We start from the raw sequence: 20,009 nt of genomic DNA on the forward strand, positions 1-20,009 counted from the left end.
CGACGGAATTTCCTTTCGGTTAGACTCCCTCTCCCTCTAGATTAGACTAGAATATGTTATACAAATATTATCGTTGCGATAAAAAAAAAAAAACCTATTCAAGATTGACATGAATATTGGTTGCATAGCATACTCCACCGTATTTCGGACAGCATGAAGAATTGTAAATACAACATCAAATAAGCTATTCCACTGTCTTTCAAGATGAACTATTTTTTTCTTTATTTCTCGCTGAATTCTGAATTGAGAATCCTGTGAAGAAGCTCCATACTTCATTTCAGTTTGCATTTATTTTGGCAAAGTCAAGGGATTTCTTTCCTTCATGAGAATGTCCAAAAAAATTGTTCATGTACTCTTGAAATATAACATCACGGTAAAGAGCTCCACCATCAAGCTTTGCAAGATGAGGCAGCGGACCTATCTTCTCAGTTGGTCTCGGAGCAGTGAACACAGGAATGGAAACTCTTGATTGTTTGCTTGTGGTACGAACTCTATGTTCAGCACTGGTGTACCTCCCATTGCTTAGGATCTAGGAGGCAGGAAAAAAAAATGTTTTAGTTCCTAATCATGATAGCCAAAAATAATTTTTTTTGTTTGAATTGTTGTTCTAAAGCCGGTTAATAAAACGAAAAAAAATCTCAATCAGATATTCAACTCCTGTAAAGGTCATTTAGTTGGAAAACTTTGTACACCGGATCGAATATTTAGGTAAACAAATTACTACCAATTGAGATTTTATGACATGCATAGCTATATCTTAGCATTTCAGTGCTTCTAATTTTGAATCCTAACTTAACATATCATTTTATTGAAATTCTAGATCATAACTACAATTCATTCTGATTTATCTAATTAACTTCAAATTAAGTGTGCAAACTCGAGACAAAGTGCCAAAATTAGTTAATTGACCAACAAAACTTTTTTTTAATGCAACGAGCAACCGAACTTTGGGCCTGTTTGACAAACAAGCTTTTGGCCAAGTTTATGTGCTACAAGTTTTTTAACATTTTTAGCTATAGTAATCTTAAAAAACTTCTCAAAATTTTTAAACTATACACTTTAAAATATTAAAAAATTTACACACTTCAAAAATTTTTCCTACAACTTTTACAGTAATTTATAGTAAAATTTTAGACAAACATCCAAAAAACTCATTTGTCAAACAAGATCTTTATTTGTTACAACACTAGGATTGACAATGGTCAACATTCAACATACTGTTGCGCCAACCCCTGTGCGGAAACATTCATAGGTTTGCAACAATAATAATATTATTGTCATTATTAGTAGTAGTAGTTTGATTCAAGGGGAGAATCAAAGTCGTATAAGGGAAAAGTGAAAAAGACTACCAACTAAACTAGATCTTGAAAATGTCCGTCACAATTTCTTTTGAAGTAAAAAATACCCATTTCGTTTTTCCCCCTTTTATTGGAGAAGAGGTTTTGGCACGATTCAAACTTGTATCCAACATGCCTTCATTGCCTGCAGACTGACGGCTATGGATCAATTGTCAATATAAATTATAATTTTGGATCTCACAAGTAATCTAAAACAGAAAATCTTTCCTTGGCGTGTGACTGAAAACAATAGTTCGCAAAATAGAATATCATGGGGGACAGATCTATAATGCTTGTGAACCCATAACGAATTATAAAGGTTGACTTGTTCAACTGCACTTATGAAGATGGTGATGGAAAATGAACTAACCTGTAATGAATCGCCAACATTAATAACTAGAGCACCAGGAATTGGTGGAATCTCTAGCCATTCTTCTTTTCTGCCAACAAGTGCATCTTCTTCCAGCTTTACATATAAACCTCCAATACCATCTTGCAAAAGCACAGTTAAAGTGCCCATATCAGAGTGGCGCCCTACACCAACTGTTAGTTCTGGATTTGGGCATGTTGGATAGAAGTTCATGTTCACCAACTTCGTGCCAATGAGTGATTCAAGTTTTGAGCCATCAACGGTCACTCCAAGATTTTTAATCAATATTCCCAACAGCCTTTTTACCATGTTAGTGGATGATTTCAAGTAGTCAAGTGCCACTTCCCTGAGGAAATAATCCAAACATGGACATATTTGGTTATAGGAATATATTTTTTTTTGAAATTATTTTTAGAAATTAAAATTAAATCGCTTCTTGTAAATCGAGTAACATGTAATATGCAGCGTTGGATGATTGATATGTACAAGAAGTATAAAATCAATCCAAGGTGGATCCATGATTGAGGACTTCACCAGTAAGAATATCTCAAGTCCGGTTTTCTTCCTGAATCAAATAATCTTTTCTAACTAAGATCTAGCCACTTTGTGACATATTAGCTACTCTATTGAGGTAATCAAGAAAACTTACTTGCACTCTTTAGGCCAATGTTTTCGTGCATCACTGTCATTGGTATAAACCATGCTAAGATAATCTTTCCACTCCAGAGCCTTTTCTTGCTCGGGTGCAAAGCTTGTACCGTACTTCACAAACGGACTAGGACTAACTCCCTTCAGATAAACAGCTTTTGCATCTGCTGGTTGCCTGAAAAATCGGTGTGCAGCGTCTTTGAGGGACTCCAACAAGTCCAAAGACATGCCATGGTTGATTACCTGAAAGAATCCTAGTGTTTCAGCAGCTCTAATAATGGCCTCCACCACTTGATCATGCTGGGGACCATCAAGCTTTGATAAATCAATTGGGATTGATGAGAAGTGATCTTTCGAGTTTTCAACGAGTTTCCCTATTCGTTCATATGGTGGTTGGATGTATTTTTCTGGTACTTTTGCAATTCCTGAATCCACCAGACCTTTGACACCATTTCCTTCTTTCACAACAAAATCAAACAAAGTGTTGCCATCATCGAAACTTGGTGCCATATTCTTATGAAGGCTGTTTGCTAATTGCTGAAGAACTGGTCCAAAGAAACTGATTAGTTTTATTGAAAGAGGTCCCTGGTGGACTCCTTAAATAAGCAAAGATCCATATGATGGAGACCTCTGACACCAGTGAATCTATTTACTGAGATTTTCCTTTCATAACTCTGAGCATGTATTGAGAAAAGATTTTTCGAAGTGCAGGCACCTAATTTGCATCTAATTGCTATCTGAATGCGTATATTCATATTTATTGTTCCATTACATTTAGACACTGTGCCAAATTAATGTCATTTGTGCAAAAAGTTTACAATTGAAATCTCTATAACGAGCACTTGTTAGCAAAACCTAAAGTAATATATACACCTGATTATTTCCTTTAAGCTATGTTAAACCTAATTGGGTGCCACTAGACGCTCAATATTATGCCGAATTTGCTGCCTGATTTACCATATTTAAATGTACAGAATCTTGTTTCCCAATTTAACTTCATTTGTCCAGAAAAAGAAATAACAAAAGTAACTATCGAAGCCCCTCTTAACAGGTGTCTAAAGGTCAAAGGTGTAACCTGCCGGCACTGCGGCTAAACGGATACAATTCCGCAAGTATGCCATCTCGGGAAAAGTCCAAAATCTATTAAAAAATTCTGCCGTCTCATGCAAAGTCTAAAATCGATCGAGCATGCTTTGTCATCTCAAGCAGGTATGTGCTATAAATGACGTCCGTGTTAAGTAGCCCTCCATCATCTATTACTCCTAAAAAGAATCAACAAATTGAAGTTCTCCTAACATGTGGCTGAAGCTTAGCATCTAGCTAGTTTGATTATAAATGTCCACAACTTGTTGGAATGACAATTGTCGTAAGATTTTCGACTCTGTATAAGGAAATATTTGACAAGAATGCTTGGAAGGAACTTAAGTTTGCACCTATTTCATACCAAAATCAATAAAAAAAAAACTAGATTTTTTTTTCTACTCTGGGCTCTAAGAATTGAATTAAGGGGCATTAGAAAGGTACAGTGTCAGATGAAAATCTATTCTTACAACATGACCAATTAACTTACTTTAGTGGGGAGTTATTAATGCACTTAATTTATATCCAAGTTAATATTAAATGCGAACATTCAAGTTAATTACATTACACTTGAATTTAAATAATTTACCAATTTAATTTCACATGTACAAATACATTTGATAATAAAAAATAGAATATCTAAACAAAACTTGATAATGAAGCGACACTAAATTTTCTAAACAAAATTTGATCTAAAAAATAAGTGATAACCTATTCTCTTATCACTTAACGTGATATACACTCAAATATATCACATTTAGTAATTAATAGTTAAGTAATTTAACAAATTTAGACTTCAGATTTCATATTTCATGTTTCAATTTTTAGACTTTAATTTTATCAAATGCACCCTAATTAAGACCCCTCTTAATCAGTGACTTTAAATAATTTACCAATTTAACTTCACGTTATAAAAATACTGACTGAGGCCCTTCTTAATCACTGATGGCTGAACAAAGACTCACTAGTTTCCATGTTTTACATTGCCCCCACGCTAGGGCCGTGAAAGTTGCTTTAAAAACTAATTGCAATGCCAATAATTTTATTTAGGAAAAATCGTTCAAAATGTCTCATATATTTTGCTAATTAATTTTTTCATTCTTTACTTTTAAATATTAATTTTACATCCTTACAAATTCAAATTAGCAAAATTTAATCCCAATCTAAGTTTTCGATCACTTTTTATTCTAAAATCACTATGCTATCCAATACAACCATTTTTTATTTACAAAAAGGTCAAATTTCATTTTTTAATAGTAAAAATGAATATAGAAGTCAGATGTCACTTTTTTGGGGGAAAATGAATATAGTTTGAGTTAGATCTTACCTATTTAAGAACAAAATGATTAAAAATTGAATCATTTGTTTAACTATAATAAAGTTTAACCTTTTGCCGCCAAAACAAAGGATCATATGTGAGCCACGTAATTGATTCAGAGTAAAATGTAGTAAAAAACCTAGGTTGGGATTAAGTCTTCATACTTGAATTTATAAGGAATTTAAAGTTAAAATTTTAAAAATAAAGGATGAAAAAATTCATGTGGCCAAATGTGAATGACGGTTTGAATAATTTTTCCTTCTTGCTTAACATATTGTTTACTTGCAAAAACAGATTATTTTACTATTTTGTTCGTATTTGTGTCGCAAAGTAAGACTTTGGCATTGATCCATGATTAAAAAGTTAAATGTGCCGTATGCCCATTTGACCATAATTTGGGGCACGCACGATTATACATCCGATAGGCATCTAAAGTCAGGAATATTAATTGAATTATTGAAAGGTCAAAGTAGCAACATAAAATGGATGGAGACTTATTATCAAAAAAAAAAAAATGGATGGAGACTTTTCTTTTCTTTTTTTCCGGTGATTGGTTTAGGTGAGAAGAGAAAACTGAATGACAAATTGCATGGGCCGGCCATAATGGTGCATTTCGTTTGTCAAGCATGTTCACTGCTTCTACGGGGCCTTCTCTTTTGATCTTTCTTATCTTTGTCCATAAATAAAGAAATTAATTTATGAAATCACCGTTTTGTCCAGTCCAATATTTCTTTCTCTGCATTTTCAATTCAAAATATCTTGTTGAAATTTCTGGTACTTGGACCAATCGGTGACAAAATATCAGTCAAGTCTTCTTTTTTATTATTTTTATTATGTGCATAATGCGGCTAGCCAATCATGCTTTGATCTTTGTGTTAGAAATGATGGAGAGTGAGTTCGATTCCAACCGCATGAAGAAAAGGATTTTTGTCTGCCTAAGTATACTACAAATTCCACAACGATGTTGGTGTTAGTTATGCATTAATGATTGTCACAATATATGTGGGATTGCACCTTATACTGGAATTATTTTTAAAAATATAGTATAAAAAAGTAATGGGGTTGGGTAGTCCATTGAATAGGGCTACCCTTTCTTCCTTTCCATTCAACATGTAACTGTTTTACGTTATTGTTCCATCGCAGTGGGAAGAAGATGACATGAAAAATGTCAGTTTCTGATGCACAACTTGTAATAGAAAATGGGTTATTTAGACATAAAAGACTTTGTTCACCCAAGACCATTTCTCTGCATTTTCAATTCAAAATGTCTTGTTGAAATTCTGGTACTTGGACCAATAGGTGAAAAAATATCAGTCTACCTAATGTCTTCTTTTTTTTTTTTATGTACATAATGCGGCTAGCCAATTATGCTTTGATCTTTGTGGTAGAAATGATGGAGAGTGAGTTTGATTCCAACCGCATGAAGAAAAGGATTTTTGTCTACCTAAGTATACTACAAATTAATTCCACAACGATCTTGGTGTTAGTTATGCATTAATGATTGTCACATTATTGTTCCATCGGTGGGAAGAAGATTAGGATTGGATTTGGGTCTGCACAAAAACATTAGTTTGTAATTCCACAGTGATATTAGTGTTAGCATTATTAATGCTTGTCACAAATGTTCATATGTGGGATCATTCTAAACAAAACAAACAAATAACTATAGGTTAGGTAGTCGATAGCAAACGTTTTAGGATATATTATACTTACCCTCTTTTTGATTTATTGTTTTTTTCATAATTTTCCTATGATTTTAAAAGATATACATAATCCTTCAAAGGTAGAGTTTGTATGATGAATTATTCCTCACTTTCCATTAAAAATTGAAAGTATTTTCCGTCATTGTTCTAATGCTATCAAAAATGTTTTTAAACCTAGATCGGGAAATGAATCGAAAGAGCGTTTAGTTCGTGGTTCGATCAATTCGACCAGTTTAATTTCGATTCAAAGGTTTAATAATTTTTATTTATTTTAATGTTAAATAATGTGAGTAAAGCTAAAATATTTATTCTAAACAAAAAAAAAAGTCAGTAAATTTGATTGAACCACCCAACTTTTATTGATTTTTACTGGTTTGATCGATTCAATTAAACTTTTAAATCAATTATTAACCGAACCGAAAACATGACCTCAGCTAGTCAGACCAACCGGTCCAGTTTGGTCTTCAAAACACTAATAAGAAGAAGACGAAAGAATGGTGGTATCCCCCAAAGGTCTTCTTAAATTTTGATTTTACCTATTTCTTTCTTTTCCCCGTTTATCACTTTAAATTTGGTGAAAATGGAAACTATAGAAGCAGTTACGGGCCGAGTGATTTCGTTATAGATCCAATATCTGAATCTATATAACCCATACTCTGGTCCATTGTTGGTTGTCCACACACTTGTACGAGTAGCATTCAGCCTATGGCAGCCCATCATCCTTTTTCATCCTAAACTTTAACTCTGCTTTGCTTCATAGGCAACGAGTTTAAGGACTACTAAGTCCAGGAACCACTACAGGGCCCTTTGCATTCAGAAATCTGCCCAAAACTGATTCAAAAATGTCCTTGCATTAATTAAATTCGTGAGTCTATTTGTGAGGCCGAATGGCTAAGAAACCTACCATTAGATATCAAGTTGTGGCCAAAATCGGTGCCAGCCATTTCTTTGTATTGTGATAGTTAAGCCATTATGTCTAAAGCGCTAAATAAAATATATAATGGCAAATCTAGACATATAAGTCTATGACATGAATATGTTAAACAACTATTGAATGATGACAATGTCACAGTGGTGTATGTTAGTTCATTCAACAACTTGGCAGATCCATTCACTAAACCTCTCTCAAGAGATGTAGTGAAAGCAACGTCATTGGGAATGGGATTAAAACCCTTTGTCTAGAACCACTAGTAATGGTAACCCAACCTTTCTTCTAGCACTAACACTAGATAAAAAGGTTAAAAGGTAATAAAAAATTATTAATAAGTGATTGTGAGCACTAGAAATTGTATTATACTATTCCAAGGTACTAGTGCAATTTGGTACTTAAGAGGATGAGTATCATACTCTTAATGAAGTTGAATATACTTTCATAGTGCCTTCATAATAAAGGCTTGAAAAGTACTTCACCTATATGATCATGGGAATGGTGCCGCTCCTACCAAAAGTGGGGATTTTTTTTTTGTAAATGATCATGAATCTAAGATGGATCACAGGGCCAGTAAAAGTGCTAAATCATTTCGTGAACTATTCTACAAAAGGGATATAATCTTGTGTGTGCTATTTCTATTTTAACTTTTAAAGTCATGGTTTAAGCTATGTAGCCACCTTGACTTGTTAGAACAAGTGAAATATTTGCACTGAGAAAAGGGTTTAAGTTCACAAACACCTTTCTCTATGCAAGATAATGTCAGTCCTGATTTAATTTCATTACAAACTAAGTTGGGGATTGTTGGTAATAGTTTGTAATGAGAAAGTTGAATTGGCTTGACTCCACCGTCACCCCTGCCTTCTTCGGGACCACCTGTACTGGACTCACCCAGGGGCTATCTGATATTGCAAAAATTATCCCCACATCTAGTAGTTTCAGGATCTCTTTCTTCACTACCTCCATCATGAGGGGATTCAGTCTCCTTTGAGCCTACCGAATATGTTTAGCACCCTCCTTGAGTCGAATCTGATGCATACATACGGCGGGGCTAATTCCCTTAATATCGGCGATGGTCCATCCTATCGCCTGCTTATGGTCCCTCAAAACTCGAATCAATTTGTCTTCTTGGACTTTTGATAAACTCGCGGAGATGATCATTGGGAGTGTCTCCTCCTCACCCAAGTATGCATACTTTAGGTGTTTCGGCAGCGATTTTAGTTCCAAGTCAGGTGCCTGTACCACAGATGGAAGTAACCGTTGGTGAGGTTCGGGTGTAAAAATGGGTGCGAGATCATACCTTATTTTTGTGGTTGGTAATGTCTGCAACGCTCCAATCAAACATTTGAGCTCTTTACTCAACTCTACCCCAGAGGTCATCTCTGACTCGAAGTGCCTGGTCAAGGCAACTTCCAACTCATCCCTGCCTTCAATTTCAAAACCTCATCTACCGCAGGGTCAGTAACATTTTCAGAGAAAATGGAGCCAACATTTGAATCTGAAGGATATTTCATAGTTTCAAAAATGTTAAAATGAACAATCTTGTCATCAAATTCCATAGACAAAGTACCATTATTTACATCAATTTTGGTTTGAACAGTGCTCAAGAAGGGTCTGCCTAATAATAACGGTGATGGGTCATGGGAATGTTCATCATCCGTATCAAGCACATAAAAATCAGTAGGGAAAAACAATTCATTAATTTTCACTAAAATATCTTCAATCAACCCGTCAGGGTATGTATTGGTTCGGTCAGTCAGTTGGATTATTATCCCAGTCTCTTTTAAAGGGCCTAAATTCAAACAAGCATATATGGACTTGGGCATCACATCAATCGAAGCTCCTAGATCTAACATGGCCTTCCCAATCAAAATATTACCTATCCTACAGGGAATGGTGAACATACCTGGATCCCCGCATTTCGGTAGAAGCTTCCTTTGTAAGATTACTGACACGTTCTCCCCCACTAAAACTCGTTCATCTCCTTTCAACCGCCTTTGGTTGACACACAAGTCCCTCAAAAATTTTGCGTATCTGGGCACTTATTTAATCTCGTCCAGTAGGGGGATGTCGATCTCCACCTTGCGAAAGATCTCCAGGACCTCTTTCTCCTTGTCCTGCTTCTTTGGTTTCTCTAGCCTGCTAGGAAAGGGATGTGGATTAGTTTTAACTCTAGTAATCAGATCCGGGAGTACCTTTTTATCTTTGTTGTCTCTGCCCTCCTCTTCCAACTCTTTCTTGATTTGTTCCTCGTCTTGTCCTTAGGAATCACCGGTTCGGGTCCTTGGACTTCCCTGCCACTTCTCAAGATCATTGCACTCACATTCTTCGGGTTCAACTTAGGTTGAGATGGCAACTTCCCTTGAACCTGGAACTCCAAATGGTTGATCACAATGGCCATTTGATTTACTTGAGTTTGCAATGACTGCACTTGTCCCAGTTGATTCCTCATGCTTTGCAGGTCTGAATCCGTCTTTTGTTGATTTGCAAGTAATTGCTTCATCATCTCTTCCATAGACGGACTTGAGTTCGAAGGGGGTGGTGGTTGGCGAGGCTGGTACTCCTGCTGGTACCCTTGCTGCCTATTTGGTACGAAATTGGACTGCCTGTTCCCTCCATAGCTGAGGTTGGGATGATCTCTCCAACTAGGATTGTAGGTGCTTGAGTAAGGGTTGTACAGCTTTCTTGGCGCAGGCGCGTGACCAGCCATGTTCACTTGTTCTGCAGTTTCTTCCTGAACCAGTGGACACATGTCCATAGAATGACCCACGGCAGTGCATACCCCACATACTTTGACTTGTGAGGCACTCCCCACAGCTAGTTGTCGTACGAAAGACGTCAATTCAGAAAGTTGTTGTTGAATAGAGGACGTTTCTACCTCATTCACCATACGGGTCGGGATATCCTTTCTTGAATCAAATTGCTGTAAATTTTCAGCCATTCTCTCAATCAACTCCCATGCTGCCCGCGGAGTCTTGTTCACTAACACCCCTCCACTTGCAGCATCGATTATGCTCCTGTCCCTGAAGAGTAACCCCTCATAGAAATATTGGATGAGCAGTTGCTCACTTATCAGATGCTGAGGGCATTTGATGCACAGCTTCTTAAATCTCTCCCAGTACTCATAGAGAGACTCGCTTGGGTGTTGCTTGATGCCGCATATTTCTTTCCTTAAGTTGGCGGCCCGAGACACAGGAAAATATTTGTCTAGGAATTTTTTCTTCAACTGGTCCCACATGGTGATACTACCTGGTGGTAAGTAGTACAACCAGTCTTTCGCGGAGTCCTTCAAAGAGAAGGAGAAGACTCTCATTTTTATCTACTCTTCTGTGATTCCCGGGGGTTTCATACTGTTGCAAATGACGTCAAACTCTTGCAAGTGCTTGTAGGGCTTCTCACCTGGTAGATCATGGAATGATGGCAAAAGATAAATTAGACCTGATTTTAGTTCAAAGGGTGTGTTATCATTCAAAATTGGGAAAGTAATGCAGAAAGACTGCTGATTTAAATTAGGAGCAGTCAACTCCCTTAGTATTTGTGCATTTGCCATGGTGATTTCCTTTTTATCCGAGTTACTCGAAGTGTCACCAAACGAATTTGCTGGTTCAATTTCTGGCTCAGGTTTTTGAGATGTAGCACTTGAGTGCTCTTTTCTGAGTTGTTTAGTTTCTTTTCTCGTTCTACGCGTGATCTTCTTTAGTTCAAGGTCGAAAATTAATTCACCTGTACGAGAAGAACAAGGGCATTAACTAGAAAAAATACCAGAAAATTAGAACAAAATTGAACTTAAAAAGAAACAAATAATTAACGTCAGTCCCCGGCAGCGGCGCTAAAAATTGACAGGTGTCGAGTCTGTGTAATAATAAAAATAAAACCTAAATACCACTAAAAGCAGTCAATAATTAATCCTAGGTACTGGAATAGAGACTCTAGGTGTGTAATGGGTTACTTGATTCACCCTGTTCCCGAAGAGTTTGCTTAATCCGATATAGCAGAATTAATTAGTTGACAAAAAATTACTAAATAGTAGACAGTGGCAAGCAGGATTATCTCCTCAGGGACTGGAGATATTTGTCTCTTTGAAATTTCAATTGGTGAAGGGGAATTTTTATCGGAATGAAACTAAAAACAATTAAACAATTCAACTAAAAATAAATAATTAACTAGCACGAATATAGCAGGAATTAAATCAAAGATAGATAAATTCTAGCCAAGGATACAACTATTCAGACACAATCCACTTACCCGATCATTGATGCAAGGAAGGTTCATTTAATTTATTAATAGGCTAGTTATAGTCGCCGATACGCTCTGACGACCAATTTTTCCTTAATTTATTGATAACCAAGATACGACTATTGATTACCCCTAACCAGGAAATAATCTTAGGTACGACCGTAGGAATTAATTTTTCAATTGCATTAATAACTAGAAAAACCTAACCCCAATCAATAACACGTTACGGGGGTTATTTAAATTAGATTGCACGTTCCCCTAGTGTGTAAACATGCCAGTTGCCACTAATATTAATCAATCAAATAATTACGGATTTAATTAACTAACTTGGCAAGAGATTAATAAATCACATTGAACATCGGGCCCTTGATATCCAATTAGTAAAATAATCCCATGAAAATTCAAGTAGACAACGTGCAAATATTAATAAATTGAGAAACGCGTGAAAACTAATTAGATTTCACAGATTTTTGGGACTGCGCCGTCGAGTTGATCCTTGACTAGATGAAAGGCTTAGCCACGCCGCATAAATAAATCTCTACGCAAATCAATTGATTGTAAAGGCATCAAGTTTTTCACTAAGAAGCGAAAAATAAAAGATGTTTTTTCCGTTGGGGAATATTTTCGAACAGTAGGCGTGCGCCTGACAAAGAAAGAAAGAAAAGACTAAAACTATTGCTAAAGGCTAAGCTCCCGAGCCATCCTAGCCTTCTGTACGCTTATCCCCTTTTCATAGCCAAAAGAAAGATGACTAATCCTATCTCTAGCGGTCCTCACGAATTAGGAACAAGCATAACAAAAAGAAGAAAACTTCCTGCACCAACCCAGGCCTTCCGTCTTATTTTGTTTCCTATTACTAGTAGGACTCCAATCTCCTAATCAGCAAAGGAAATGCAATCCGTTTGTAGCACCATGTGGGCCCGGTTGTTTGAAGTCTCAATTGTCTCCAGAAAGTCCCTTTTTTTTTGTAATTTTCTGCTCCATTCCCTGAAATTAAGTCCCGACACCAAATATAAGTAGATATTAACAATTAAAGCAATATTTGGCAGGGACAAAGGGAAAATTAATAATAAAATAACCAACAATTAACACCCTATCAATTTCCCCCACACCTAAATCATGCTTGCCCTCAAGTATAGGAACAGCAATTGAACACCAAAAGTTCGACAAGGGCTATTGCTCCAACTACCGTATTGCCAAGATATCCAAGAAAAGCAAATATCAAGCATTACAGGTCAAGATCCAATAAAAATCACCCCGGTTAGCCTCTAAACCACCAACTCCTCCAATTTAAAGTAAACTAATCCAAGAAAAAGGAATGGTTGCTCATATTTATCAGCAAATGGTCCAACTATTAACCAAAATCTCGACATTAAGATCACATATAGGCAAGATGACTTTTTCATATACTAACACACTCTTTACTTTACTTCTCCTTTTTTTTTCTCTTTTGTTTTTTTTTTTCAATAGTAACTAAAGACTTAGTCTCTAGCCATTGGAGGCTTTTGACGCGAACTCCAATATTTATCAGATGAAGGAGCCCGATTACTGAGCTCCTATCGCTATATGATCACGTACTCTTAGAAATCACTACCTTTTGACGCGAGAATCGACACTTTAGGTGAAGATCCCGGTTACTCAGTAGTAACAACTAGTGGAATACAGTCAACTCTTATTTACAACCATATAGCACGATATCTAAAAACAACGCAAAAATAACAGCAGCCAGCCTCAAATTTTATAACATGGAGAACTAAAATTAATAACTGGACCAATTTTCTCGAAAAATGCCAACAATCATTCCCTATGCTTAGAAATGTTAACCAAAAATTAGAAAAGTCAAACAATTACTGATATTCATCAAAGAGATGTTCCTGAACTCAACCACATTAACTTGATACCCTTTTATTAATAAAACTTGGCAATAGCAGAATTAGTGACAACAATCCAGCATCAAAACTTGGTATTCATATAAGAACTGATCACTAGAAAGAAAAGGAAAAGAAAATAAATGAAAGATAGGCAAAAACTAACTAAAAATAAAGGAAAAACCTCCAGAAACTAAAAACCAAAAAAAACTAGCACTACAATTGATCCCCCCTACACCTAAATCACACATTGCCCTCAATGTGATAAATCAACAACAAAAGTAAAGAGAAGGGCAACGGCACTTCCCTGAAGTCGTCAAAACAGTGGAGGGTTAGGCTTAAACTGAGAAGGAAATCCGGCCTGCTGTATAAAAGCCGCCAGATTCTGTGTCATGTTAGCCATATTGGCGTCGATGTTTTTCACTCGAACATCCAAAATATCAATCTTTGCTCGAAGCTCGTTCCAGTCATCAGCCCCAGGGGGTGGACCACCAGCAGTGGAAGAACGGGCAGAAAAGGATCGGGGGAGGGGGAGGACACGAATCGGTCCTGGGGGAACAACCTCCCACCAGTTGTCACCCTCTCGTACCAAACCCATTTTTTCTAGACAAGGAATGTCTAAGGGCTCCATTTGACATGCTACATGCAAATCATGGTTAGAGAGATCAAGCAGATGCAAATTAACGGCTAAATGAGTAATATAGGACCCAAGAATCAGGGGGCACTTCTTTTAGGCAAAACAGATTTAAACTGAGAAGCGAGTCAGCACCCCAAGTTAACCTTGATGTTATTATGCATGCACCAAATAAAAAAAAACTCCAGCTTAGATAAAATGCCTGAGCTATCTCGCCGACCTGAGAAACTATAGGTCAAGAAACGCTAGATATAGCGAGATGCCGGGTTTTTAAGATAACAACTCTTAAACTACCGGGGGTCATACTCAGCACGGTCGACAGACATATCCTCCCAAATATATCGACAGTGGGAGAAAAAAAGCTTTATATAGTCACACGCACTCTCGGCATAGGCCGGATCAATAAAACCAAGGGCTAGATTGAAATCAGTAATGGAATGGTGAAATTCCTGACCCATTAAACGAAAGCGGATGACATTAGGGGTAGAAACTATGTAACCAGTGGGGAGGTCGAACTCAAATGTGGCATAGAACTCCCTAACTAACTCAACAAAGACCGGGCGATCAGTAATACGAGAATAGGGAAGCCACCCAATGGCCCCAATCAACCGGTCAAAATCGACTCTAATATTTAGAAGACCCAAGGTGGCCGCGTCCCCGATAGCGACAGAGAATAGTCCGCCGTTCACAACAAATAGCATACTGTTGCCTATCGACGGGGCTGGTAAAGTCCAAATTACCCCCAAAATGTGCAGGGTCAGAAATATGGACACCCTTCTGCCTCGCAAGGCGAGCCCTCTTCCCAGAAGAAGAAGGTTCGTGCGAGGGATCAGAAGCAGGAATGGAGGATTGGGGTGGGGAAGGCTGTGAGTGTCTAGGTGTCCTAGACCTAGAGGAAAATCGAGGCTTTACCATGGTAACTAGCAGGCAACCTAAAATTGCAGCAGGTGTTTCAATGAACTAAGTAATTGAAATGATAAGACAAAATACTTCCACACAAGGCAATTAGAGGCAACCCACTTTAATAAGCAAATGCAAAGTCACAGTTATATCCCAATTCAACAATCAGGCGTAGAAAAGGACCCACAATACCAGAGCACAGCTCCCAACAATGCACCAAAACAACAAGTCTAACAAACTCAGAGTGGTGCCATTGGCTAATCAAAAGAACAAATTTCAGCAATTGGACACAAGTCCACCCAAAATCTCAACAACTGTCTTCAATTGAACAGTCAAATACCCAATTAAACATACCAAAATTAGCAAATGACCCAAGAAACCGACAAAACCAGCAATGGTAGTTAAAAATTTGGACTACAACTAAGTCAAAATGTTTGGCAGTTTTCAATCAAGTAGCCCACCAATTAGAACCAAGTATTAACAAATGTAGTTATACTACCCCAACTAGTAACAAAAATTAAATCAAAGAGCAAACTCAAATTTGATTTTCACAGATGAAAATAGAGGCCTCAAGTAGGCAAAACCCAATCACTGCTCGACAATGCAATCCATACCAGAAAATACCTCCAAATGGAGCAGCAAAGGAACGTAATTTGACCCTTAAAATTAAACCCAGAAAATGCCCAATTCAGCTCCTACTTTATCCCTCAAGAAACCTACGAAAAGGGACAAAACCCAGCAATGGAAGGTTCAGGGAAAATACTAAAACAAGGGTAGAAAGTTAATACCTCCACCTGTTAATTTGGACAGGTGGTGGCGCGCGGCAGGGAGATGGCAGACAGCGGCGGCGGCGGCCAGCTAGTGAGCTGGTGGTGGTCAGCGTAGTGGCTCACACAGGGACCGTGGGTGATGGGGTGGGTTGGCGCTAGGAGTATGCGGCTGCGAAGAGGTGGGAGGCGGAGGCAATCGCGCGATGGAGGAGGGTTGATTGGAGGATAAGCAGCGCGCTGGTGGAGGTGCACGTGAGCTGGGATTGGCAGCAAGCTGGAGTAGGAGAGCTGGCTGGAGGGAGGTGCGGTTGTGGCTGTGGCTGTGACTCGCAGCGCTGGGTAGCTCACGGCTGGTGGCACGCGAAGGAGAGAGATCGAGCGGCGGAGAGGAGCTGGTTGCTAGTGGAGATCCATGGTGGAGGGAAAAACGGATAGCATTGAGGTAGCTTGTGGCGCTCGACGGCAAACGGCAGCACGCGAGGATGAGGAGTGAGGTGGCGTTCGGTGGTGGATGGTCGTACGTGCGGGGAAGAAGGAAGAAAGAAAGAAAAGAAAAGAAAGAAAGAAAGAAAGAAAGAAAAGAAAAAGAAGAAAAAAAGAAAGAACAGAAAAGAAGAAAGAAAAGAAAAGAAAAGGGAAAAGGGAAAAAAATAATAAAATAGTTTTTTTTTGGGTTTGTATTTTATTTATTTTTTCCTTTTTTTTTCAAAATTATTCGAATATAAATTGTCCAAATTTTGAAATTCTTTTTTTTTTGTTTTTTTGACTTTAATTAATTAATTTTTCTTTTGATTCATTTTAGAGTCGTCAAACACCGCGTGGGCATGCCAAGATTATAAAACATTCACTGACCTTGAGTCACTTTCGCGTGCCTTCCTCGCGCGGGCACGTCCAGATTCCACTTCCTGCCAATTGTCGCGAGGTGTTTAGGTTTTCTCAACATGGCGCGGGCACGCCAAGATTAGCAAACGTCCACTGACTTGGATCACTTTCGCGTGCCCTCCTCGCGTGGGCACGCCAAGATTCCTGGCCTGGTCAAAGTGGAGGAAAATATTAAAATCGACTGCTACCCAAATGAGAAACGACATAATTAAAGAATTGAGCAACTAAAACAACAAAATCAATATTTGGGTTGCATCTCAAAAGCGCCTTTTTTTAATGTCTTTGGCTAGACATAGCCCCAAAATTTGCTTAAACTAAGCAAGTCGGATCTTCCAATTGCATCATCTCCACCTGTTCAACCGGAAACCCTTCATAATACGGCTTGAGACGGTGACCATTCACTACAAATTTCTTCTCCGTCTTCAAACTTTGGATCTCCGCTGCACCATAATGAAAGACATTAGTCACAACAAAAGGATCAATCCAACGAGAAGGTAATTTACCTAGAAATAACTTCAATTTGGAGTGGTACAGTAGAATTTGTTGCCCACAGACAAATGTCTTCCTAGAGATCTGTTGGTCATGAAAAATCTTATTTTTCTCCTTATAAATCACCGCATTCTCGTATGCTTTATTTTAAATCTCCTCCAACTCTTGTAATTGTAACTTTCGTTGAATCCTACCCTCCTCGATGTCCATATTGCACTGTTTTACCGCCTAAAATGCTCCATGCTCAAACTCGACGGGGAGGTGACATGGCTTCCCAAATACCAAACGATAAGAGGACATGCCAATGGACGTCTTGTACGCCGTTCTATATGCCCATAAGGTGTCTTCAAGTCTCATACTCCAATCCTTCATATCGGGTCAAACCATCTTCTTTAAAATCGACTTAATCTCTCGGTTCGATGCTTTCGCCTGACCATTTGTTTGATGATGATACGATGTGGATACCTTATGTAAGACGCCGTACCTCCTAAAAAGTGCAGCAATCGTCTTGTTGCATAAATGGGTATCTCGATCACTTACAATCGCTGGCGACATCCCAAAGCGGACAAAAATATTAGACCTTACGAATTCTGCAACCGCTTTGGAATCATTAGTACGGGTGGTCTATGTTTCTACCCATTTCGAAACATAGTCTACGGCAAGCAATATATATAGAAAACCATAAGATGAAGGAAAAGGACCCATAAAGTCAATATCCCAAACGTAAAAAATTTCAACAAAAATAATTGGAGTTTGGGTCATTTGATCCCTACGAGAAATATTACCTACTCGTTGACACTTATCACATGACTTACAAAATGAGTAGGCATCTTTAAAGAGGGTCGGCAATAGAATTCACTCTCTAGCACCTTACGAGCCGTTCTCTTTGATTCAAAGTGACCTCCACACGCAAAAAAGTGATAATAAGCTAAAATAGATTGGAATTCATTTTCACTTACACATCTACGGATGATTTGGTCGACGCCACACTTTCAGAGGTAAGAATCATCCCAGATGTAAGACTTTGCATCACTCCTTAACTTATCCCTCTTTGCCTTAAACCATCCTGCAGGGAACTTGTCAATGACTAGAAAATTAACAATATCCGCATACCAAGGCAATGATAAATTAACAAAAAATAAATGCTCATCGGGGAAAGTTTCTCTCATCGGGAGGTCGTCTTCAACGACTTGTACTCGACTCAAGTGATCTGCTACCAGATTTTTCGCCCCTTTCTTTTTTCTGATCTCCAAGTCAAACTCTTGTAGTAATAGTATCCACCTAATAAGTCGCGGTTTGGCCTCTTTCTTAGTCAACAGATACCGCAGTGCTGCATAATCAAAAAAAATAATAACTTTAGCACCTAGTAAATAAGATCTGAATTTCTCTAAAGCAAAAACTATCGCCAAAAGCTTATTTTCAGTGGTGGAATAGTTTAATTGAGCTCCGTTCAGGGCTCGAGATACGTAGTATATAGCATGGGTTGCCTTCCCTACTCTTTGACCCAGCACCGCGCCCACGTCATAATCGCTAGCATCGCACATGATCTCGAATGGTAGGTTCCAACCAGGAGGTTGGATAATAGGCGAGGAGGTCAATAACTACTTCAACCTATCAAATGCCCCCTTACATGCTTCATCGAACTCGAATGACACCTCTTTTTGCAAAAGCTGGAACAAGGGTGCCCCAATTTTCGAGAAGTTTTAGATGAATCTTCTATAGAAACTTACGTGACCCAAGAAAGAACGCACTTCGCGCATACTCGCGGGGTAAAGTAAAGTAGATATTACATCTATTTTCACTTTATCAACCTCAATACCCCTAGACGACACTACATGATCCAAAACTATCCCGTGTTCGACCATAAAGTGGCATTATTTCCAATTAAGCACGAGATTAGATTCTATACACCTTGTTAAGATTAATTTCAGATTATCTAGACAGTTGTCAAAACTCTCACCATATACACTGAAATCATCCATGAAAACCTCAATAATCTTTTCAACATACTCTGAAAAAATGCTTACCATGTATCTTTGGAAGATAGCAGGTGCATTGCACAATCCAAATGGCATCCTTTGATATGCAAATGTTCCAAACGGGCACGTGAAGATTGTCTTCTCCTGGTTCTCAGGTGCAATAGCAATCTGGAAATAACCTGAAAATTCATCCAAAAAATAATAGTAAACTCGACCTGCGAATCGCTCCACCATCTGATCAATGAAAGAAAGGGGAAAATGATCTTTTTTCGTGATGGCGTTCAACTTCCTATAACCGATACACTATCGCCACCCGGTGGGCTTTCGAACTGGTACGAGCTCACCTTCTTGATTTGACTCCACCGTCACCCCTGCCTTCTTCGAGACCACCTGTACTGGATTCACCCAGGAGCTATCTGATATTGCAAAGATTATTCCCACATCCAGTAGTTTCAGGATCTCTTTCTTTACTACCTCCATCATGAGGGGATTCAGTCTCCTTTGAGCCTGTCGAATAGGTTTAGCACCCTCCTTAGGTCAAATCCGATGCATACATACCGCGGGGCAAATTCCCTTAATATCAGCGATGGTCCATCCTATCGCCTGCTTATGGTCCCTCAAAACTCGAATCAATTTGTCTTCTTGAACTTTTGATAAACTCGCGGAGATGATCATTGGGAGTGTCTCCCCCTCACCCAAGTATGCATACATTAGGTGTTTCAGCAGTGGTTTTAGTTCCAAGTCAGGTGTCTGTACCATAGATGGAAGTAACCGTTGGTGAGGTTCGAGTGTAAAAATGGATGCGAGATCATACCTTATTTTTGTGGTTGGCAATGTCTGCAACGCTCCAATCACACATTTGAGCTC

General features: G+C 38.3%; 2 protein-coding genes across 2 annotated transcripts; both read right to left on the bottom strand.

Moving 5' to 3' along the window:
• Positions 1-277: 277 nt before the first annotated feature.
• LOC113766123 (feruloyl CoA ortho-hydroxylase 1-like) lies at positions 278-2,865 on the bottom strand. The gene is made up of 3 exons (XM_027310349.1): positions 2,357-2,865; positions 1,708-2,053; positions 278-529 (listed from the first exon to the last, which is right to left on the bottom strand). The coding sequence occupies exons 1-3, from the start codon at positions 2,863-2,865 to the stop codon at positions 278-280; spliced, it is 1,107 nt and encodes a 368-aa protein (XP_027166150.1).
• A 6,561-nt stretch (positions 2,866-9,426) lies between these two features.
• Positions 9,427-10,697, bottom strand: LOC113766131. Its single transcript, XM_027310353.1, has 2 exons — positions 9,580-10,697; positions 9,427-9,523 (listed from the first exon to the last, which is right to left on the bottom strand). Exons 1-2 carry the CDS (start codon positions 10,695-10,697, stop codon positions 9,427-9,429), a joined length of 1,215 nt encoding a protein of 404 aa, XP_027166154.1.
• Positions 10,698-20,009: the final 9,312 nt, after the last annotated feature.

This window comes from Coffea eugenioides, chromosome 1, assembly GCF_003713205.1.
Source record: "Coffea eugenioides isolate CCC68of chromosome 1, Ceug_1.0, whole genome shotgun sequence".
Classification (NCBI taxonomy): domain Eukaryota; kingdom Viridiplantae; phylum Streptophyta; class Magnoliopsida; order Gentianales; family Rubiaceae; genus Coffea; species Coffea eugenioides.